We start from the raw sequence: 24,949 nt of genomic DNA on the forward strand, positions 1-24,949 counted from the left end.
ACTGCTTAGAGATACCAGTAGTGCAAAGCCAAACCAGTGGGGCCACTAACAGCACCAGAATCACCCTTTTCTAGAATAAAATGCCAAAACTGTTGCTAGAGAAGCAGTTAAAAGGTTGGCACTGCTCTGTTACTGGCTCACTGAACTTACCTTTCTCCTTTTTGTTAAGAAAAAAGGTGCTGCACTTAGTTACACTGTAACATCTACAGCAAAAAAAAAATTCAAGAAAACTGCAGTTTAATTTCAGAAAAGGTGTTAAAATATATATATTTATACATCAATTTGACTCGCTGCATTAGTTTACACAAATGATGATCTCTCTTGAAACTGTATTTATGAAATGTACATTTTTAATTTAAATACTCAGTATACACTGCACTTAATCTGCATGTTGCATTTATTAAATACATTAAAATCTGCAATGTAACAAAACGTTTTCTGCATACGAAATTCAAAACACCATTTTAAATGAACAAAAGATGGCTCACTTCATTTATTTTTTTAAACTACTAGTGCATAGTACACTAGCTCAGCTCCACCAACACCAGCTGTTCTTTCTTTTTTATTTGACATTGTTCACAGACTATTACATATTACAATAAGAGTGCTGGATAAAAACATGAGGTACGAAAGTGGTTCAAAGATTATAGGTCATGCAGATCATGCTAGACAGCAAAGAAAGTTGTGAATGAGAAAACACTAAATAAAAATACATAAAGAATGTGCATTATAAAATAAAATAAAAAAAACAACAAACCTCAATTACACAGCTTTGCTTCTTTGGTTACAAAGTAGGTTGAACAATTTCACAGCTTTTTATTCCCACCCAAAAAAAAAAATATACGAAATGTCAAAAAGCAGAGGAATCATGGCAATTTCTATTAGAAAGTAGAAACAGAAATGAGCAAAGTTTTCTTCATCAAAATAGCCCATCAATTATTTATTATATCACAAGAACTGGTGACTACCTGTACAGATGCACTATGGTCTTCATACTTACACTCTATACAAAATTTACATTCAAGCTGGATCTTTACTACCGTAAATAAATACCAAAGGTAAATTGCCATTAGTGTTAGAAATATGCCAGGATTCTTTTGTTCAATTATTGCCTAAACGTTTTCTCTATTAAATGCAATCCCATCTATAATTTTACTGATACATACATTTATTAAAAAAAAAAAATTAAAAAAGTTCTGTGACATTGTTCATGTACATTATGAAAATAGCAGCCCTGTAATAAATAAAACAAATAAATGAAACTAATGTAGGCAAACGTTACTTATATTGAAAGAACAGTGGCTCTTCAGATGAATTGTTACTTCTTACCAGATAGCAAGGCGCAAAGTCATCCACGGGAAATGGAAACCTTGGAGAGCCACCAAAGCTGTTACAAACCACACTCCTGCTCACCAAGCAAAGGCCTCCTGAGCATCAGTGACTCCTGCTGGGACCACCCCGAGCACTGACGGCAGAAGGGACACCCACTGCACTTGATGAGACACCAGTGAGGACAGCTCTGGTAGAGTGATTGTCTAATACTGAAAAGGCCAAACACACAACAGAAGCATGGCTACTTGCTCTCAGGGCAGCGGGAAGGACGCCGGCGAGGACAGGCTGCTCAGGGGGTGTTTCCCAAGGAGGCAGAACAGCTTCAGGCTGAGGAGACATTCGGCGGCTGCGGAGGCTGCGCCGGCTGGGGCGGCTGCGCCAGCGCTGCCTGGGAAGTGCTACTGGGGTTGGCCTGTTGGGCTGAGAGCTGGGACAACTGCTCATTGTTTGAAAGAGATTTCAACAGTGCGTTTTCTCGTTCAAGTAAAGAGTTTCTTTCTACTAATTCTTTTATTTGTTCCTTCAGGACTTCCACCTCTTCTCTCACTGCATACATCAAATGGCTTTTCACTAGATCCTGTGAAGAACAAGATAGCAGTTACACCACGTGGAAGAACAGTTTCATTCTACCCCAGCCCCAGGATTTACTGTTTTACCACTCTCAATGAACTAAGTGGTGAGCCTGGAAAATTAAAGCAGTGGACACTAACAATACCTCACTAAATTAGCCTCGAAGAACAAAAAAACTAGCTCTTTTATTCACTGTAAAACGGCCCCTACATCAAAAGCTTTGTTTCCAGCATTCAGCAAGAAGTTCTAGTCACCTCGGTTACACTGAAGACAAGGACTAGAATTACACTTCAGTGACTCAGACTGAAAGCATCAGCTCTGACCTGGAGGTAGGAGCCTGGTTACACCATCCCAATCATTGAGGTGTATGAGAAACAACAAATCAAGCCTTTTAATCAGCTGAAGCAAAACTCAAACAGATGTAACTGACCCTGGTAAAAATGTCAAGGCTGGGAAAAGTGACAAGTAAGAAAAACTAGCAATGAACTTTGCTGAAGTAGGAGACTTAAATGTGCTATTTATTTTCAGCACCCCGTTGTGTTCAATCAGCTTGTTCACAGAAATTCGTAGGAAAACTTATTTAGGAACACTTCTGGGCCAACAGTTAAGGCAATCATGGCTTGTGGTCACCCCATAGCTGACACAGAAAATCCTTTATTTCAGATGATGGTCCCAGTTTGACCTGACTGGAGGGAGGCTACAGACTCAGAAACCCAATACAGCTGGAAAGTTATGTTCAGTGATGAACCACTAATCCTATTAGAAATAACTTATTTTTTACTTACCATTGCCTGTTCTATTTTGTTGTCAATGGCAACAACACTTGCACCAGATGCACTGTAAACATAAGGAGAAAACTTTGTGAGTATTACTGTATCATTCAATTAAAACTATGCACCCACTGGCACCTGCAGGACTCCTAGAACATGATCCTTGAGAGGCTAATGCTTCAGATTCAAGAATTCAGCACCCAATTGTGGGGGGCTCCCTCTCCACTGTGTTGCCCAGTACAGCCAGAGCTCTTAAGAGACACTGCTCCTTCAGTTTATAATTCTTCAGACTATAATTATAACACCCATAACCAGAAAAATGCATGAGAATAAACAGTAAATTTACTGCTTTGATTCCTTGCCTCATATTTAGCTTTCTTCACTGGGGAAAATAGGGATTCACGGGATACTTGCAAGCTCCTTATCTCTAGTTTTATTTCTGCCAAATTGGTTTTATAAAGCAGTGAAGAAAAAAAAAAACAAACCTCTTATGATACTTATTCTCTGGCTTTACTTGAAGGCTACTTTCCAGTTAAAGTGTCCCTGGATCAGCATCGTACACTTGCAGCGAGTCCGACACCCCCGAGCCCTGAGCTCACGAGCACACATCTCTGGTCCCAGTGAATCCTCACTGGATCCTCCCTGGATCACCATTAACTGCAGCTGGCTGCCCACAGCCAGGGTCAGCCATGCCCAAAGACACACCAGTACAGAACAGTTCAAGGCAACATCTCAGCCACCACTGTAAGAACGTGTGTTCACCATGCAAAACACCATGTTGGATTTAGTCTTTAAACGCTGGGTTACAGCAACCCAGGCATTGCTATTTTTGGTCTGTTTTCAAGTCACAATGCAGGAGGCACAAGCCAGCTGCTCACTCCTAAGTCTCTGGAGTCAGGATCTGGGAGCCTGGTGCTGTCCCCGTTCTCTCCAGCTGGCAGGGGGCTGCAGCTCTCTCAGGGGGCCCGGCCAGGACAGCAGAGGAGCAAGGCTCCATCCTCAGGCTCTGCTGCCCTGCCACACCAGGTCTCCAGGCTCAGGGCTGACACCAACCAGCTCCTGCCTGCTGTGATAACCACTGATAATGCTCCCTGGCCATGGAAGCTCCTATCAGCAGTGTGCAGCTACGTTTGAAAAAAGTGAACACAGGAAAAATGGAAGGTTTGCAGGCATGCCAGGAAACCCGCCTGCCTGAAAACATGTAACACGTGCTGCAACCCAGTGCTCAGGAAAAACCACTTGAGACACTTGAAAATTACTATGGGCAATATGCTCAGCAGGGTTAGTTACATATGTGAAACAAAGCTCAACTACTGAAAGAATGTAAGACTACTTGGAGCAATCCATTTTAACAAGTCTCACAAGAATTGTCAGTACCAAGCACTAGGCACCTACAAGGAGAAGGAATCGGCTTTTCAGACTGTAGGGAGTGACAGCTTCTATTTCTAAACTGAACAGAGCTTGTAATCTAAAACAAAAGTGCTAAACACCCATTCCACTAGAAATGTCTTGCTGTCTTCTGAGCCTCTCAAGCCATATTTTGTGATAAACTGCCCCAGAATAAAAAGTATTTATAATTCATGACAAGGTTAACTACTCCTTTCTGTCTTGAATTAATGTATTTTGATCCATCTGAAACTGTCCAAAACATCTGTGTTCAAGTCACTGAAACCCCCAACGCTGCCCCATGTCCCTGTTACAGCCTTTCATGAATACCACTCTAGGAGTCAGGTGAGGCAGCTCTGAAGAGATAAAGCCAAGAGAAGCACAATTAAAGCAAACAGCACACCTTGTAGTGGGATCTGCTTCTGCATCTTTACAGCGCAATTATACTTTGCTAGCTAAGTGAGATTGCCACTTCGTCCTTCTATTCCCATTTCAACTACTTTGCAGTGTGATTATTTAAAAATGAAGTCCACAACAGCACTCAAAGTTCAGGCATTTGCTCAGTTCCATGGAAAAGCCTCTCAAGTGGGAGGCAGGCAGCCTGTCCGTGGCCAGCCCAGCGCTGTGCCCCTCGCTGCTGCAGGGGCACCTCTCCCCTCCTGCACCTCCCGCTCCACATTCTCGTCTGCCCTTTAAACAGTGCAGCTCCCAGCCTGCCTGTACAGACTGTCCCTCCCGGAAAGCTGATGTCAGTGCAGCCAGAGAAACTCACTCTCCCACCCCTATTCTGCACTTAAAGCGATACTACTAGACAGTGCTGAAAAGGCATAAGTAGTTTGTACAGCACTTTTATTTCTTTCAACGTTCTTGCTGCCCTTATCCCCAGAGCAGTGCACGCTGCTCTGAAGCACTGGTCAGGGCTCCAGACCTCTCCCTGCTCCAGTCCCAGTGTCCATCCTGCTTGTCTCCAGCAGGCAGAGCCCAGCACCACACAGAACACGGCCCACACAGCCCAGGAGGAGTCCCACACTGACAGAGCAGCCTTCTGTTAGTCAGATGTGGTTTTATCCTGATGATCGTTTCCTTTCGCTTACTAAAAGCACAGGAGAATTAGGTCTAATGCTAGCACAATTCCCACAGTTCTGTCCTTTGTTCACTTGATAGTGCTCCCCACAACATGGAGCTCCTGTGAGCACAAGCAGAGAACTCCAGAGCCAGCTGTTCGTACAGTGCAGTCCTAATATGATGCAAAATCCTAAGATGTTGTATTTTTCTCAAATCCTTAGCTGTCAATATCAAATCCCAGTTTACATAAAAATATTTTATCCCACAACTGCAGAGTGAAATTTATAGACACAATCCAGTCCTTAGGTAAATGCCAGGAAAAGAAAAATACATCTGTTCAATTACCAGAACAAATTTCATACGATCTGTGAATGCACCATCCACTGTATGCAGCACCTCAACCTGCAGATTCTCCAGTTAGAAACACACTACTTAGCTCTTTAAAAAAAAGACTGATTGCTATGCTGTGCTTTTAGACAAAGCTGACTGCTCCAGGAACTACAGAAGTCGTATTTTATCTGTATTTCTCCTACATGCCTACAACTCAAGGATAGGACTGTAAATTGTTTCAAATGTCTTGCAAACAAAGCAAGAGAAGTGTCTTAGGCAATCATGTACATACAGATTTAGAAAACGGGAACAAAACTTATAAGTCTAAGTGCAAGTCTGATTTTTAAGGCATATTGCGCAACAGACAGCAATTAAACTTTTCATAATGCATCCCATTCTTTAAAGCCTCAGTGCAATCCTGACTTCATTGCTTCAAAACCTTTTCCTATGGGGACACTGTATCCCAAGAGTATGACAAGATACCACTGGAAAGCTGGTTCAGTACCATCAACAAACTATAATATTGTTTTAAAAAAGTGTTTGGTAGCCCTGTTAGCACAACACACAGCTTCACTGAAAATGTAGATATTCATAGTGAATAAACAAGTGTTTTATATATAGCATAATTTCGCAGTTCAAGAAAGACTACTTACTGCAGACTGCTCCAAACCATAAATCCCACTGCTTTGAATTCAAGTCTACCAACAATGGCTATGTTTGAGGTAAACCCATCTGAAGCCCCTGTGTCACTATTATCACACAAAGGCAATCCAGGCACAGGAGAACAGTCACCCAGACTTGTGTTAAGGTGCCAAGAAGCCATTATTTGCCTTCTCAGTTCTCTCAGTAACTGTGCCTGCTGAAGAGACAGACCCATGAGACTTGTGCCCTTAGTAACACCCATGTGAAGATTATGCAGAAAAACATTTGCAGGCTTCCTAGTATTTCACTAGTATTTAATGCTGTGGGTTTTACCAGCACCCCTCCCTGCCATGATGTGTTAGTGAAAAATAAACAAGTGTTTTACTGGAGCAGTTTAGCAGTCTTTACTGTCTATTGCAACAGCACGTAGTTGGCTTTGCTGACTTCAAATGGTCCCAAGAGACAGCTGCTCATAGGAGAGTAACCCACAGTTGTTAGAATACTACAATTGCACGCAAGATTTTCTATGTTTATGCTCAAGCCCCTGAGGTTCACAAACTACCGAAGGAGCTGCAACATGTAATTGGCATCTACATGTGCATGATCCTTACGTTTTGCAGTGTGCTGACCCCACATTTTGGGATGGGAAAATTAGACGAGCTTGTAAATTTTGTGGCAGAGATTTCTCTTTCACAAACCAGAGATGACAAAGAAAGTCCCAAACTGCTGCACCTGTGACCAAACTACTCGTGTCTGACTACAGATCCGAGGGGTCAGACCCCTCGTCCTGCCGCTGCCACAACTAGCCCTGCCTTATCTCCCCCTGACCCTCCCTCCTCTGGCTCTTCACTGGGGCTTTCTTGCTGAAAGCTTTTCAGCTTCAGTCGCCCAGGAAAGCAAACCTGCATAATGTGATCTTAAGAAAGTCTAGTAACTGGGTGATAAACGCAAAACCTGCTAAGCTTTGTCAAAGACTTTGGAGTTTCAACAGATTAGGAGTTTAAAACTTGCATCAATCCTGATGAATTTGCTTCTATGTTTTTACGAATACTTGTTTAAAGGAAGACATTTACATTCTTCTACCAGAATTCAGTTTTCTTATATATCCCATGCTTCCAGTACTTGTTTCAGACAATGTATATAAACCTCAGGTTTGTGAAGCCTTAATCTTAAAAAAAACCCCTAAAATCAAATACTTTAATTAGCTTCCTCATCTTAAGGATTAGTTCAAGTTAAAAGACATGAAAACAGAGAAACAGATGAACACTTGACCTTTTAGTCTAGCTACCAAATCTGTATTCAAAGCCCTGAAGTTTATTTCAGTTAAATAATTAAATCCTTGGAACCCAAATACCAACTCTGTCCCATAAATACCAGAAAGTGACATCACCCAGAGCTTAAAGCAAAAATGTAAATTCATACAAGTTTCTGCTAGAAAAGGAAGATGTGCTTTTGAAACTTAGCCTAGTGCCAGCACTTCAGCAAAAAACAGTGCAGGATGCATTAGCATTACTTTTAACTGTCAGTGTTGTACAGTACACAAATTGTTACCAAGCAAACTTCAAAGAATTCAGTTAAGCTTTGCAAGTTGAAAAGTCAAATACAGGCAGTACAAGGATGAAATGGTGATCAATACTTCAATAGCTTCTACAGAGCTTGCTAAGCAGAAGTATTGTGACAAGCCAGAGCACCACAGGCATGAAGTCACTATCACCAGGACTTCAACTTAATGCTGACAAAAAAACCAAACCCCCTTCAAAATCATTAAGGTGCAAGAAAGAAACAGTTTGCAGCTACTGATGAATTAGTAACGTATCTCTGGCAAGCCATATCCACAACAGATGTGACTTTGTTGCACTTCATTGCAGTTTCTCGCCATGAGTTCAATGCTAACTTAGTCGGTTTACTTGGTATCTTGTCACATCTCATGTTTCCTTCCCCTCTAGCTGTACTTCATTGAATGAAAGCAAGCCAGAAAGGTTCCTTTCCTGGTTTTTGAGACCATTTTATCTTGGCCAAAACTGTGTTTAGATATGACAGTTTCAGAACTTGTTTACTGATACAGGACTCAATAGGCACAATGCCCAAAAGCTTCCTTTCTTTGGAAAAGAAGCTGCAATTCCTTCAGTGCAGGTCAGCCAGCAGCTGACTAGCATTAAACTCTTTCAGCTTACACATTATGTATGATACATGCATAACGAAAGAAGAAGAAGAATGGAAGAAAAAACATCACATCATGTATGTTAGACTTATTTAGCTGTAAGTCTCAGTGCGAATACTTCACTGCCATGACTGCTTTCAGACCTTCAGGCTGCAGAAGCCAAATACAAAGCTCCAAACACAAGCAGCAGTTCTGCACAAACAAAAGTGACGAGAAACTTGCATGGAGCGAAGCTGTTCATGCGTACCCCAGCACGTATGCATTCCATACTGAGGCATCCATACCTATCCCAGAAGGTCTTTGACTCGCGTAACTTGTTGAAATGGAACGCTTGGTAGAATGCAGCTGACGGATTCCTATGAGATCCAAGAATCAAACAGACATGATGAAAACGGGCACGGAATAAAAATTACTAACTCTCTTATTCAACCTGCATCACAAGGAAAATTAGATGTCCAGACAGGTTAAATTTATGTCCAACCATTTACAGGCTTCACAGTATGCCTAAAGAGTAGTTCAGTGACTGAAAGGTCCTGCTGTTTCTGTGGGTTTCCATTAAGAACATATTGATTGGGGGGAAAAAAAAAAGTAATCCTCAAGCCCTATGGATTTTCATGCTATTTAAAGCTGCTGCTGTAAAAAGACAACTGTAAAGTCATTAATGAAACATCTCATGTCACGCTGACAATCCTGCAGAGGTAAGCTGTGTAACACACTAATGCTATATACACCTACATTCAAAAGATACCTTTCACATGTTTAATAATACTTCTGCAAACAGCACCCAGTATTTCTATTCTATTTACCATCCTACTCTATATTTAAAACACACAAGTTCTCCAAGGCGACCCAGAAGTCAGAGCTAAATATGTTGCATTCAAGCTATGACAGATTAAGTTACAACCAAAAACCAGATCAAGCTAAAACTGCAAAGTGTAATCTAAAACATGGCTAACTTTGTAAGCAGTTGTCGATCACCCTCATGCTTCCCCTTCTTCACCACTCTGCCCTTAACAAAAATAAAAATCCCACGTGAGTCTGGAATTTAGCTTAAAACCTGCTACAGAAGTTGCTTGATCAAGCTGATAATAAATAACATGCTCTTCGGTTGGTACGACTTTTCCTTGAAGTATTGCACCCTTGGGTGACAACTAAATGCACCTAACTACAGGAAAAGCAACACAATAGCTACAGGGCGTCTGAGTGACACAGGGATTTAACATGGAAAGGAATTAGCATCCGCAGATCGAGAGAGCATTCCTTGGTCGAAGGATGAGGCCCGAGCTCTTCCTTACAATTCAGTTGTTTGTGAGGAGTATGTAGGAATTCTCTTCCTCAGAAAGTTACTGTAAATAGAAAGTCATGTAACTTCCAAGACAAATTTACTTGCAGCACATAAAATCCTGTTGCTATTGTTAGATATAAAAAGTTGTGGCTTATAACCACATGGCCTGTGTTTCATACAGTCTATTTTTATACTGATACCCTATATGCTATATATTCTTGTACTATTCTTAAGCAAGCATCTGAAAAGGTATGAAAGTGTTTTCCTCATCAGATTCTCACTTGTACCCCCTGCTACTGAAATTACTTTTGCATTACTTCAGACAATAATAGAATATTCTGCAGCTATATTCTAGCAAGATGTTGACTGGAGGTGGGGGGATGCTACTTAACTGGAAAAACAATGCCACGAATAATGCCTCATGTGCAGGTATGAACTAACAGGACTGAGGCATCTATTTTTAACCACATCAAACAGTAAGAGGTTGGGAATTACTAAAAACTCCTTTCAGTTTACAGAAGCAATGAAGCTAATGGCCTGCAGAAGCAGTATGACCCAGCCTGCAGTGGCTGTGACAGCTGAACACCAGCACCCTCCTGACCCTGCCTGCTCCAAACGCAGGGACAGCCGGGAATGGGAAAGCAGGTTCCCGAGGTGCCATTCCCAGCAGATGGCTGGGTCTGAGGGGTCAAGACTCCATCCCAGTTGTTGGCAGACTGACACAGGGGAGCCCACAGCCAGCCAGAAAGGGGATGTCCCTCACCCTGAACCAGAGCCCACCTCCTTTTCCACAGGAGGGACACCAGGCATTTCTCCCCCATTTCTGGAGAGAGAAAACAGGGATTCCCAAGGGCAGAGGCTGGTTCCAGTCACAGAGACTACAACAGACAAGTAGCTTAGCACGGTTCAACACTCAAACTGCATCTTGATTGGTAAAAACTGCCTCCCTGTCTCTACAAAGAAGTCTTACAACACGAACCAGATTTATTTCCTTTAAAAGCTCACAAAAATCAACATTCACAACACTCCAACCTGACGGTTTTCTAACAACAATGCATGTAACAGAAATTTCATCTACATTTAAAGGATGAGAATTAATTCATTCTCTGAATGCTTGAAATTTCAAGTTGTGCCTTTAAAAGGAAAATCTAAACCACATCCAAAGTCTCACCTGACAGTCAAAAGAGTATCTGCCCACTGCCATCAATCAGGACAAGCATATACCAAATACAAACTTCACTCTAGAGAGCTCTGCTTTGCTAGAAACCATGCCTGTCAAAGTGGGCAAATCTTCAAGAATACAGATGAATGTCTTTTAGTTTAAATAATGGCTTTGGAAGTGCTGGGTACCAGCTTGGCATACAGAACAGATGCCTTTGACTAGTCATCACCTTCGAAGGAGGAGTAACAACGTTCTTCAAGACAAAACTGAAACCAGGTTTCAAACTACTGACCAACATCAGCAACTAAGGGCAAGAAGAGGGCAACATGTGAAGAATACCACCACACTTTTTGTTCCCCAAGGTGGCAAAATAAAAAATTCACAGTAGACCACCTCAGACAGTTCTCTCCCTCAATATCACTAATATTTTCCTTAACTTTGAGAACAGGAATGATCCAGAAGATTAAAAAGGCCTAAGTATGTGTCTTTGAAGAACACAAAAATAACAGGTCAGACAACCCATGCTCAACACTTCAGAGGAAAACCAAAGCAAAGCAGAATCACCTATTTATCATTACCCAGACAGCAACAAGCCAACACAGGTGGCCTTTTCAGAAGCTTACATCAAGAATTCCTTCTGAGAAAAATCAACAGGTCTCATAGAGTAATAACAGAGAAGACATGTGGCTTTCAATGCCACCTTGCACAACATCAGTTTACTTACTAGGCCCTGCACTGAAGACTGATTACAGTTGATCTCCAAATTAAAACACCCTGTGTGGTTCATCTAGGATCTGAACCGGGGGCTTTGCAATCACTTGATCACACCTTATCAGGAAACTCCCACTAAAGTTTGGCATTTCAAGATCATGTTTACTCTAGTAACAGAATTCCTTCTCCATCCCTCTTCTTTTAAAAGATATTTCACTTTTTTATTTATATTGCCTTCTATTTAAAGCAACTGCAATTTTCAATCAGCTTTAGATCATAAGACTCCGTCTCCAAAATCAAGTAACTGGAATACAAAGCTTTGAAGGAGAGCATTGACAAAGATTAAATATGGGGAAGTCAATGTGGAATTAAGGAACGAAAAATCTCAAGATTAAAGCTTTTAACTTTTGTCTTTAATTACATATTCTTTTAAGGCAGTTCCTTAAAGCCATTATACTTGAAATACCAACAAGAATTAGCCATTAGTTACATTCAGTTTTAGGCACATTCTACAGATGACTGGAAAGGCTGACTCAAGCAGCAGCCTGCAGAATGGTTTTCAGGACTGTGGCTCTCAACCACCGTGATGGACTTTAAGGGGTTCACAGGCTGCTTCTAAATGGAAATATCATAGCAATGGAGAGAAAGCATACTGCATGGATCTGATCTCCACCAGAAAAATCAAGATACACACATTTAAGTGCTAAAAATCACCAAGCAGGGACACAATTAACAGCAGTTTTGTAAATTAATTCAAGTGGAATATTTCTTTGCCTTGCCTCTCAAAAGAGGATTTTGGAAAATAATCTTCTGCACTGACTAGACATCTCTAAGGAGAAGCAAATTGAAGATGAGAGTCTCAAGTGCACAAGGCAGAGGCATTTTCACTGACCACTTTCTTGCTCTGGGGAGATGCAGGCATCAGCCTCCCTCTGCTCCGGGTGCCTGGGTCTCTCAGGAAGACACCAGTACCACTTTTCAGACCCATGAATGCTGAGGAAAACCAAAACCACTTCTACAAAAACTGAATGAGAATGCAACATGGACAGAGCAGGTTAGATCAGCATGAACAATGGTCAGACCAAAGGTAAGCAGCAAATAACCTGAGTATTTAGTGAGCAACAGTTGGAAGCTTCTCAAAACATTCCAGCCCCCCCGAACAGAGAGCAGTGGCTGGTATCACAGCATGGCCTCGCCTGAGGACAGTCACCATTATCCTCAGTTATACAGGAGAGATGCCAACAATTTCTTCTCTTGTCCCAGCACTGAACAGTTGCAGCAAACACTTCTATGCTTGACCCACCACTATATTTTAAAACATACTCAAAGCCTGTAACAGCCTTGTACCAAATCAGGGCAGATGCACTATACCACTTCATGTCTTTGCTGAACTGACAGACCCAAGGTGATCCTGATTTGTGAGACAAAAGGTGATCTACCTTCACTTCTACAACTTATTAAAATCATAGAATGGTTTGGGTTGGAAGATAAAATAACAGTAAGTTTTCTTTCTTATTTTCCCTAAAGGATTTTACTATTGGCTAAGAAAATGTGGTCTAGAAAACCAAGAAGCATCTTGACACAGTATTAAATTCAAACTCAATTAACAGGTTACAATAATTTAGTACCATTAAATGTCCTGCAAATACAAAGTTCCTAACTGTAAAATCAGGAAAGTTTCTTCTCCTATACACTCCAGAGAGCAGCTCATACAAAACATTTAGCACAGAGGTTTCAGATTTGCTTCACTGCAACTAAGCAGCCCAGATGTTTCTGGTGGAGCTGCATCTAGGTCTTCACTTAAGTCTACCAAATTTTGTTGCTAGTAATTCAAAGCCATCTCCGACTAACATCACTTTATTGTTTCTGCCTTTCAAGTTTCTGGTAGACACCAAATCAGGAGAGCATAGGAACATGAAAAACAAGACACTATTTCCCTTGATTTTATTACATTCTTTGAAAGCATGAATCCAAGTTTCTATTAAAAAAAAAACAAACAAAAAAACCCAAACAAACAAAAAAACCCAAACAAAAAACCAAGAAGAAGAGTTAAAGTTTAGGTATACTGGCCAAAATGAATGAGGTCAGTAGGACACCATGCTTCCTGTCCACAGAGCCTTGGATCAGTAAAACAGTGGCACTGCCTGAAGACAAAGCTGAGCAGCAGCAGTCAGTAACTGTGCTAGGCAGTGATCACGCTGAGTTGCAGCAGGAGCTCTGATGAAGAGCTCAACAGTAAATTCTGACATGACTATTTAACACCAACCATGGAAAGAACTGTGCAAGTGCTCATCTTCTGTATTTCTTCTTATTCTGTTTGATTTCAAAAGCTGCAACTCAAAACTCTAGGGTTCAACTCTCTTGGGTTCCAGAAACTGGTCCACAAACCTCAGCTGTCCTGTACACAATCCTGAAACTGCAACGGATTTAAAGCTGTTCAGGACTCACTGGTGATCTTTCCCATCTTCTACATCCCATCTTCCTGCTTTCCAAAGCCAGACTGGATCCACTCTTAGCTCACTTCTGGCTAGTGCTTCTGTTTCAGCCAGGCAACCAACGCTCTGGTGCTCCTCCTCCATGCAGACTGCATCATCACCCATACACTATTAAAACCCTGTGCTAATAAAGCAAAGCTGTTTTGTGAGGCTGTCATGGCTGTCAGGCTGAATTTTAATGACATATTACAGACTTTGCAAGGACTAATTTGATGCATTCTGTTCTCAAATCAAAAGACAAGTGTAGGATTGCTCGTACTAATGACTTGTCTTCTCACTGCATAAAGTCAACCTTTGGTTCTTTTTGGGGAGGACACAAAACAATGTATTTCACATGAAGCACAGCTTAGCTTCCAGAAAAAAACCCACAGTAGATCACATCTTCAAAGAGAAACAACTATAAATTAGAAGCTCATTAACTTAATGGCAATGCAGAAAGTCTTTGCTTGACCCAGTCGTCAGGGATACCTGCCACTATTAAGCAGCTTTCAAGAAAGGCTCATCAACATTATACATGCTTGGATTAATAGAGTCAAGCTTAAAAAAACCCAAATAAACAAAACCCTAAGACTTCTTGCAAATAACTTATGTGGTCTCAACAAACATCTTGAACTTCACCTCACAAGGGACAGTCCTTCAGCATCTCTTGTAAACTGCCAGTAAAATCACTATGAGATATTATTCTTTTGCAAAGTGTCCCGTTCAAGAGAGCAAGCTTGGAATGCATTTAAAAAGCAGACCCCAATAAGCTGGATGAAAGGCGGCAGTAAAAAGCAACATAAATTCTGTATTTCTGAATTTAAAAGATCCACATTTGCTAGTATTGCATTATACCTATAAAAATCTGGAAGAGATGCCAAAACTCTTAAAAATATTGACTTTTACACAACTTGGCTGGTAAAGAAAAAGGTATTTGTTAACATGTATGAACATGTTATTGTAGAGGATTAGGCTCCTGCTGCCTGCTCTGCCCACAAAGCTAGATTTCCTCAAACCTATTGGTGAAAGGGAAAGCTCCTTGTGAGAACTGCTGAGGGTGGCCTTGCACACTGAACAGCTGGCTTGAGTACTCACTTTCAAAGAAAACAGCCCAGAAAGAGTATTTTCTTTTTCCACTAAGCTGCAGTACAGCAGCTTCAGGTATTACTATTATCTATAAATAAAAGCAGTTCCTGTTTTTCTGACAATAAAGCATTTCAATATCAGGAGGGAAAAAAAACAAGTGGAAAAAACAGAATCAAGCAAACTGCCAAATCACATCTCTCCTTACTTGTGTGACAACTGGTCAAGAAATATTTCTTAGCAAAGACTTTAAATTACTTGGCTTTAAAAAAAATATATATATATTAGAACCAAGACCATGTTTTACTACACAGTATATTACACTTGTCTGCCTTTCCACACCTTTTACAAGCTCTTGACAAATCTCATGCCAGCTTGCACTCACTGAAGTTCTAAAGCAGTCAGTATGAGGGCTTACCACTTGGCTTCAAGAAGCAGTATTTTTAAAGGCATTGGTAGGCGTGGTCAAGGCATTTATGGTCCTTGCACCACCAGAGTGCTCCACATAGGACACATTCCCAGGAGTTATCATCTACAACCCTACAAAAATAGTTGAAATAACCTGACAGAGAAGCATGGTTCTTTTAACCCTCATTTTTGACCACCCCATCCTCCAATGGACCAGACAAGTTAAACTTGCTCTAGGTGGAAACAAAATCTTCACATACTTCACTGAAAGCAGTATCTCGTTTCTTACTGATTCTGCATTTCTCCCCTGTCATCTCACACACATACCCCACTCATCCTTTCCCAGAAATACAAGGGTCAGGACTGTGCTCTTGCTGCAAAGGCTGAATGGTGCCCTGGGCTGCATGAGGCAAAGCGTGGCCAGCAGGTCGAGGGAGGGCATCCTTCTGCTCTGCTCAGCACTGCTGAGGCCACACCTGGAGCACCCCAAGACAAGAGAGACACGGACAGAGTGCAGCAAAGGGCCACAAGGATGATGAAGGCACCAGAAAGCAGCTCTCCCATGAGGAGAGGCAGAGAGAGCTGGGACTGTTCAGCCTGCAGATCAGAAGGCTCAGGGGGATCTCATCCACCTGTACAAATACCTGCAGGGAGGACATACAGAAGGTGGAGCCAGGGTCTTTCCAGCAGTGCCCAGTGACAGGCCCAGAGGCACAAACTGACACACGGGAGGTTCCCTCTGAACGTCAGGAGACACTTTTTTCACTGAGAGGGTGACCGAGCACTGGCACAGGTTGCCCGGGGAGGAGGTGAAGTCTCTGTCCTTGGAGGTTTTGAGAAGCCACCTGGACATGGACCTGGGCAACTGGCTGTGGGTGACCCTGCCTGAGCAGGGTGTTGGCCCAGATGGACCCCAGAGGACCCTGCCAACCTCAACCAGTCTGTGATTCTGGGACTGGTTTCTGCTACTGACACACATCTCTTACTTCAGTGTGTAACCTTTAATGAGTACTAGACAAACATGCCAGCTGACACCTCTCTATGGTGCTAATTAGTATTTCTATCTTCCCTCTGCACTGTTAAAAGCATCCAAGCAAGCTGTCATGATACAAATGCATTACTCCCAGCTTCAAAGGAAGATATATATATAAAACCCCTCCTAGAATAATTTTATTTTGCATGACAAAAAAACAAGCATCCAGCTGTCCTTCATGTGGCCAAGTAACTCACCTGCCCTGCATGACAAAAAATAATTATCCCATAATGCAAATAATTCACTAGACACTCCATACACATTTGTATTTATAAAGCATGAAGTTTAAAAATAGAGGAATTTTCAAGAAGAGGAATGAAGAGACAACCTTATGCTGCACTTCAAGTGACCTTTTATGTCTGCAGATCCTTCTCAGAAGACAGCAGCTTTAGCAGTTACTATTAATATTTCTGTCTTTACACTTCATCAAATATAGGAATAAAAGCAAACACCTGTGGCTGACAATCTAGATGTATCTACTGGAACTATAACAGTTGTACTTTAGCAGGAGGAGTCTGACAAAAGTTTCTTACAGAATCTTTGCTGACACACAGAAACCACACAAGGCTCGAATTCTTCATGAGCAAGAGAAGCTGCTTATCACCAGCTTTAAAATTGAAAACTTGATCAAAAGGCAATGGGCCGATATTCAAATACCCAGTGCAGTAACAGAACAATTCCTTTTTATTGCAGTGTCACCTGAAGTTGTAACAGATCATCAGCACCACCTGTAAGCTTGGGATAAATTTCAGCTCTTCACTAGCTTGATAGCAGTTTTGGAGTCCTGCCTGCTCAACAACCCTAAACACTTAATATTCAGCTTTTAATGAGAACTTTTAAAAAGCTTCCATGAAACACATGCTGTTATTTCTACTATATAAGACAACACTGAGAAACAAGCTGACTATGAACACTTGCAGTCTTCTGTAGAGGAGCAGAAAACATGAACCCAGAGCAGCTGAGCAGAGCACCGAGGAGTACAAGGTGCAGAGAACTGACACGCTGCAGCCTCTAAAATAAATTGCACTGTTCCACTTTGTGAATTTCAAGTATTTTCCCCCTCTTCCTCCTTTTAATAACTATCTCATCTGAAACACTCATAGCTCATGACTTTTAAGAATGTATTGACTCCTCCTCAACAAAGGCATTTCAATGTTTAAACTGGGCAATGGCACTGTCAAATGAGCAACCACATTCTTCTGTGTAGGTGTCTTGTAACACTCAAAACCTGAACACATGACACAGAAACTGATGTAGGGCTGGAGTTACCTTAGGTAATTTTTGTTACAGAAAGCACAGCAAGAAGTGAACACAGCTAACTGGACCTTTGATTGCATTAACTAGCATTTGATACCACCAATTGCAACATTCACCTGAGAAGTCCTGTCCCAACTGTTTTCCAAATGCTGCAGTTCTGGCTGTGGAACTCAAGGTACTCATGACTCAAGCAAGTCTGTCCATGTTTCCTTCTCACCTGCTTCTACACTTATAAACAAAATCCTTCAGGAGAACAGAAGAAAACATTTACGTCTGCAGCTGCAGTGGACCTCAAATCTCTAGGAAGTTTACAAGCAAAAAAAGGGACAGTATTCAATATTAATGCCAGTCAAGTACTGCCTACTGGTACCTGTGTGCAGAGTACCTTACTTTTTCTTTAGGAAAAAGAGAATAGGAAATAAAAGTAAAATATGCATCTAGGGCAGTACATAAGGAAATCCTTACCAAAGTTACATTAATGCCCATGCCCAGTTTTGTCCTTACGTTATGACCATGGTGTCAAGAGCTCAGTTTTATCAGCAGTTGGTACACTAGACAAATAGGTGATTTAGCTGAGCAAAGATGTTTGCTGTGAAGAGGTCTGCACAATCAGGTTTTCAACAGTTTAGCTGCTGCGTTTGACAGTTGACAATTGCAGCCATTCATTAGCGTTCCTGGAATACAGCCTGCACAGTTCAGGCTGGTCAGCTATCTCCGGAAAATGATCTATACTCTGCTCCTTTTCCAACATGCCGAGTAATATTTTGCCCCAAAAGTCTGCCAAACATGTAGGAGGTTTGAACAAGCTTTCTCAGTCAATTTTTTTTAACAGAGGCAACATATTTCTTTTCCGCCAAGAGCCAAAATAAAGTTATTAAGCCAGCTGGAATATTATGCTTGTCAAGTACGAATTTGTGTATACATGGGCATAAAGAGAGTGGAGAAACTCATCCACAGGTCCCAAAATCCTCTCAAGTACCCTCATCCTCAATAATTAGTATTGCTGCCAAAAAGCAGCAAATGAAGAGTCAGGGCAAGATCCAGATCTGCTTGTGTTTTTATAGCATTTGTCAGACCTGGGATTCAAAGTGGACTGCAATATTCTCATCTGCCCCAGCAGGAGTGCTCTTGCCTCCCTCCTTGAACACTGCTGCAGTTTATTCTACTTGTAGCCACCTTTAGAGAGGAAAAGAAAATAAAACTATGTTATGCTGCAGATCCTTCATTACTTCCACAGAACATATTCCTCTTTTTAAGAGCTTAGCAATTTAGATGCTAACCGAAAAACACACCTTGACTTCTGACAGGGAGGTGTGACATGCCAAAGGCACTTCTTTTGCAATTCTTCTGGATCTCTTACCCGTCCTCTCTTCCCCCCAGATAAGATTTCTTAATTCATTGAGTCTTCACTATTCATCAAGCCAATACAAGAAACCATAGCTTTGACTAGACTACTGTAAAAGTGTACCGGACTATCAGAACAGGAAATTAACTTTCATGCGATGTCTTGCAAAAAGGTCAGTTCTACATCTATAGTTACATACTTCTTTATTTTCTATCTATGCATCAGTTTATATAACTTACACCTCCACCTCTAACTATTTTACATGCAGTTTGATTTAAAGCAGCAGACCGTAAGAGAGGAATAATACAAGGAACTATTTGAGAAAGGTGGGAACCGACCAGCTTTTTACATCAGACCTCTCTGTCTCATACTCATATTCAGAATGGTGAACAATTTCCTAGGCAAACCCAGGATATTCAGGGCTACACATTATTCCTTGATGAATCACTGTTTTAGAAGATGACTGTGGCAGAATCATCTACACAAGTTTCTCAAGCTTCAAGTATGTCCAAATATTTAAATATAATTGAAGGTGTCAGAAGTTTAGATACCTGATTACACATCAGCACCCCCCTTCCTGGGTACGTTACACATTAATACTAAGATAAGAGACAATAAAACATATTCCACAAATTTCTAGCTCTTACCATCACAAGGTAAACTCTCAACAAAACCAAGCACTAACTTCCTGAACCTGCAGGCAGCCGAAACAGTGACTCATGATGTGTGAACTCCCTTTGCGCCCTATTAGTTTTATCAGTGTCAGCTCTCAGCCTATTAATGACACCTGAAGGTCTTCATTAACTCTTTCACCACGGATTTCAGTAGGTAACACAGCTGGGCATAAATCCATGGGAGTAGTGGCATAATTTAAATGGCTGGAAAGAGGGGGGGGAAAAGCAGAAGCAAGAAAAGAACAGCAGACAAGCAGAAGACAGTTTTATAATAAAGCCTTCTCAGTGAGTAAAGCAAATAAAGCCAAAGTGGTAAAACAGCCTTAACAAGCTGCTAGAATTTTATTTTCTCCTTTCTGTGTCTAAAACCAGTGGAAGTCAGAATACTGTTTGAGGGGAGGAAAGAATAAACTTGGATCTGCCAGCTCTGTACCTCCAACTTTGCATGAAGTCTGGGTCTGTTCAAAGTAAACTGCTGCTGCTTCCCAGTACCACTACCAAAGAAAGCTGGGAGAGACTCTCATACCACACAGCTCCTTGCTTGCTGTGCCACTTGAGCAAAGACAAGGCTTTATCACCCAGTACAGAAGCAGACAGCTGAGCAGTACGTGTATCTTTCCAGATAACCACGAGCTAGTTTCTCTGCTAAACATGGCCACACAGCACATCAAAAAGAGCGTCTGCATTTGGGGTCCGTTACTGTTCCTTACTCACAGTGCTCATGGCCAAGTTTCTGAAGTAGACATCACTTTAAAACTTGCTGTTCAGGGCAGGGTTACTGAGAACTGTCTCACCAGTGCAACACAGTTAGCAGCCTACAGTCTTTTGAGTAAGTAGGACAAGTTCTTCCTTATCATTATATAAAGTGATTAATTTCTCACAGATAATCATGCCTGTTACTACAATTTATATGAAGTATTAGAAGCTGTGCAAAATGAATGCAAAATACATTCCTTTCTGAATCCTTAATCAGAATGGTTAAACACAAGACAAATCTGATAACATCCTGAGCTACGAAAAAATGCTACCAGCCTGAAATCTAACCTTATTTGCACAAAGAGGAGTTTGTCAGCTGGGTCAGCAATCCTCTTAAAGTAGGCACAACTGCTAGAAAATTTCAACGGTTTAACTTTTTCTTTAAGTCATTTCCTGCTTTAATCAGAAGTAGCACAACTCTACAGCACGGCTGCTGCCTGCACGGGCAGAGGTACAATCTCCCAGCAGTGTCAGCCCAAGCTGCAGTGAGCACAAGGCAGCCTTACTGCAGATCTCTCGCTCCACACACTGATTTGTCTGGGAGGCACCTTCTCCACCCCACACACACAGCTGCTCCACTATAAGACCTACGAGCAGCAGGGACTATTTTATCCTAAAGTCTGGGAAGGCCTACAGTATAACTCAGCTCATATCTTCACATAATGGTGCTACTGTTTTTAAAAATACAAATACATATAGCCCACCTGTATCTCATGCCTCCAAACTGCAGTAAACATTAACGACATTAACCTGCTGCTAATTAGTAACACTGCTTTCCCTGAAAGTCTTCTCTCAAAGAAGTCAATTAAGTGCAGTTTTAGCCATCACCTTTGCTACCCTTTGGAGTAGTCTGACAAGTCTATGGGAGTCACAGACATGCTTCCTTTCTCAGGTCCTTCGATGAGTCTGCTCAGACTACACACCTTTATTACAACTAACAGCTCCAAATTACTTTTCTATAAAGAAAAGTCATTGTAAGGTTGTACTTTCCCCTGTTTACACATCTTTGCCCAAGTGCTGTCCTTTCTACTCAATGCAAAGGACAGTTACCTGTAGAGCTTTCACCATGTAAGGGCACCCAAATCATATCCTAATGCAAGTGCTTAACTGCAAATTCAACAGCAGGATAAAAATCAAGAATCTGTGTTACAAACCCTCAAGTCTTCCAAGATATCTCACCTGATGTCCCTGAGACAGAACACTTCTGCTTTTAACAACACTGCAATACAGTGGTGTTCATAAACCCATTTTAGCCTGGCTGTCATTTGAGCATTTTAGAATGCAGTCAGAGGAAAGCAGAGAAGACTTTCTTGCATACTGAGGAATTATGTGCAAAAGGAGTTCTTCCTCTTTGATTTGGAGGAGGTCATATTGTTTGTGCATTAAGCAGCTCTCAGGTTCTTTTCTGCCCTGTTTTGAGAGAAGTAATCACACTTGCAGCCTGAGAACAACAGGTACACTTCACTACTTGCCTAAATGCTTTGTTGTTTTAGCAGTCTTTAAAAAAAAAAAAAAGTAGCCCAGCTAAACTTCAGTACAACTTCCTGAAAACATGAACTTACACAACAGATCTGACAACTGTAAGGTTGATCTTTTTCCCTTTAAAAAAAAAAGATACTTTTATGGCATTATAAAATTCATACCTGTCTTCATCACCATCAACAGGAATAGATATGCCAAACACAGAGCTGGCAAAACTGTTCATAGGAGTACTTGCAGGTAACTGAAGAGGATTTGCTAGAGTGTCTGGAATGGGAGGTTTCACAAGAGGTTTATTTTCAGCTGTAAGAGAAACTGGTGGCTGAGGTAGGGGTTCCGATTTTCTTCTAGTATCATCAATCTGGCCTACTAAGGACTGAGCTTGAGTCTGAAACTGCCCCAGGTTTGACTGTGGCAGATTAGCAGGTCCGCTGGAGGTGCCCTGCATCAGCGAGTGTCCCACGTGCTGCTGGACCCCGCCGGTGCTCCTGCTGGCAGCAGAGTGGCTGGGCAGCTGCGACTGGCCCAGCGACACAGGGACGTTTGGCATAGTGACAGAGGTGGTGGTGGACACACCAGGCACACCCGCAGGCACATTCTGAACTCCAGAGACCACGGCGTGGGCAGCACCAGGCATCCCGGACACTTGACTGCTTCCACCCATTGGATGCTGAGTCACAGATTTCTGTTGCACAACCCCTGCCTGCCCAATGCCCTGCTGCACCACACCTCCGGCCTGCGGAACAGCAGCCTGACCAGCTTGTGTCTGCCCGCCCTGCATTAATCCTGAGCCCTGTCCGACCGCTTCGCCAGGCTGCGCCGACACCCCCATGGCTGGCGCACCCACAGGTGAGGGGTTCTGGCCAGCCACCTGCCCCACAGGAAGGCTGGAAGCCACAGTACTTGGAACAGAGCCCACAGCAGCCTGTTGAATAGCTCCTTGAGACTGCATAATTGTCATGTGCTGCATGTATTCGGTCTGACCAGAAGGCTGCGTCGGCAGTAGATGCACCGGTGGAATCTGGGACTGAGAATAAGCAAATTGTTGAGGCTGAGTCACTGGTATGTTTGCTTGCTGCACCTGCTGCTGAGCCGCAGGAATGCTTGGCTGCCCCACTGCCACATTTGGAGGTGCCATGCCTTTCCCGTTGGGTCCAGCCTGTGCAACACCCGGCGTGTTTCCCTGTGGCTGAGATTGCTGGGGCACCATCATCTGCTGATTTGCTACCGAAGCCCCGGAAAACATAGGCTGAGCAGTACTTTGAGGCACGGCCCCACCTACGGGTTGTTGTGGCTGCTGTTGTTGCCCAATGACAAAATTAGGTTGCTGTAGAGAGGACTGGTTCATTTTCTCTGTCTGGAGCAGCTGTGACACAGCAGCCAGGGAACTGTCAGCTATAGAATCGGGGCCGTGGGCCGACGCTGGCACAGCCGAGACCACGACAGAACCCCCGGTGGCACCAAGGCCGCTGTCCCTGTCCTGAGCAGCCTGCTCGAAGGTGCTGCTGTGCCGAATGCAATCTCCAGTCCTGCCCAAGACACCACCACCATCCGAGTCCCGGTCATAATACTCCATACACGTCCATCGTCCTCGCCTGTAGGGCTCACCTGTGCCATGGTCCAGCTTGATCACCCTGAAGCGCGAGCTGCAGGCAGCAGCCACCGTCTGAGCCGCGGCCCCAGCGGGGGCAGGAGGCCCGGCGGGAGGCAGGGCGGCCTGGGCGCTGCTGCCTCCTGCCGCGGGGGCAGGCAGGGGCACCGCGGAGCTCTTGGGCACAGCCCCCCCGTTGGGGGCTGCAGCGGAGGGAGCCGCTGAGGGAGCTGCAGCCGCCCCACCGGCGGCCGCGGCCAGATGCCCGTCCAAGAGGAGGTTGGGAGAGACGCTGCCAGGAGTTTCGGCCTCGCCCACGTTGTTGAGCGTCTCTTCGGAGGAGCTCCGCTCGCAGACATCCTCGGGGCCATAGTCAGTGGCTCGGGAAACATCGAAGATTTCCGAAGACACGTCCTCGGTGCGGGACTCATCCGGGTCGTCCAGGCTCTCGGTGTCCTCGGTGATGCTGCTGGCCACCTGCGCCGTGGTCACGCTGGTGATCTGGAAGCAGCTCTTCTTCTTGGCCGGCATCTTGGACATGTTTCCTCCGCGGGGAGGGGCCGGGCCGGCCGGGGCGAGGCGGGCGCAGCGCCGGGGCGGGCTGTCACGACGTGCCGGACGGGCCCCCGGCGCTACCGCACATCCTCCGGCGGCTTCCTGCGGCGGGCGGGCGGCGGCGGGACTCCTCCTCTTCCTCCCCGTCCGCAGCCCTCCTCCCGCCGCCGGGCCGCGGGCCGCCTCCTCCTCCCCGCCGCAGCCCCCGCGCCGAGCGCGGCGGGGCCGGCCGAGCGCTCCGCCGCTTCCTGCCGGGCCCCGCGGCGACGGGCCCCGCGGCGGCCGGGCGAGGCGCAGGCGGCCCCGGCTCCCCCCGGCTCCCGCCCGCCCTGTCTCCGCGCTCTACCTGGAGACGAGCGCCAGGCGCATCCTGCTCGGAACCAGCCCGCGGGCTCACCCGGCAGGCAGCCCCTGCCGCGGGGCGGAGGGCCGGGGCGGAGGGCCGGCGCGGCGGCTCCAACGGCGGCGGCGCAGAGGACGAGGCGGAGCGGAGCGCGGGCGGGCGGCCCCGCAGCGCTGGGCGGCCCCGGGAGCGCGGCCCGGGAGCGCGGGCCCGACTGCGGCTCCGCTCGCCCAAGATGGGGCTCAAGTTCTGCTGCGCGGCACCCTGGGAAGGCGCGCGGGCCACGCCCCCGCGCAGCGGCGTGATGGCGTCACGGCCGGGCGGGGGGGCGGTCCCGCCTCGCGCGGGGCTGAGCGGGGCCGTGCGGGGCTGAGCGGGGTGTGTGCGGGAGCGGGGCCGTGCGGGGTGTGTGCGGGAGCGGGGCCGTGCGGGGTGTGTGCGGGGTGTGTGCGGGATGTGTGCGGGAGCGGGGCCGTGCGGGGTGTGTGCGGGGTGTGTGCGGGAGCGGGGCCGTGCGGGATGTGTGCGGGAGCGGGG

General features: G+C 44.3%; 1 protein-coding gene across 3 annotated transcripts; it reads right to left on the reverse strand.

The window, feature by feature from the left end:
- Positions 1-220: 220 nt before the first annotated feature.
- Positions 221-24,391, reverse strand: TSC22D2 (TSC22 domain family member 2). 3 transcript variants are annotated; one of them, XM_051626537.1, is made up of 4 exons: positions 22,088-24,391; positions 8,541-8,612; positions 2,688-2,739; positions 221-1,909 (listed from the first exon to the last, which is right to left on the reverse strand). In XM_051626537.1, exons 1-4 carry the CDS (start codon positions 24,052-24,054, stop codon positions 1,655-1,657), a joined length of 2,346 nt encoding a protein of 781 aa, XP_051482497.1. In that variant the 5' UTR covers positions 24,055-24,391; the 3' UTR covers positions 221-1,654. The 3 variants fall into 3 exon arrangements, with proteins under 3 accessions (XP_051482497.1, XP_051482498.1, XP_051482499.1); XM_051626539.1 differs by having other exon boundaries at positions 1,821-1,909; positions 8,504-8,612; XM_051626538.1 differs by lacking the exon at positions 8,541-8,612.
- Between the last annotated feature and the right edge of the window lie 558 nt (positions 24,392-24,949).

The sequence above is a fragment of the Apus apus genome, chromosome 8 (assembly GCF_020740795.1).
Source record: "Apus apus isolate bApuApu2 chromosome 8, bApuApu2.pri.cur, whole genome shotgun sequence".
Taxonomy (NCBI): Eukaryota; Metazoa; Chordata; class Aves; order Apodiformes; family Apodidae; genus Apus; species Apus apus.

Bases quoted from the DNA above. Each gene is read 5' to 3' on its own strand.
- TSC22D2 (XM_051626537.1), bottom strand. From the start codon at position 24,054: ATGTCCAAGATGCCGGCCAAGAAGAAGAGCTGCTTCCAGATCACCAGC. The intron at 2,740-8,540 runs GTATGGATGCCT...TTATGTTTACAG, and splicing joins TCAAAGACCTTCTGGGATAG to TGCATCTGGTGCAAGTGTTG. The intron at 1,910-2,687 runs GTAAGTAAAAAA...TGTTCTTCACAG, and splicing joins ACAAAATAGAACAGGCAATG to GATCTAGTGAAAAGCCATTT.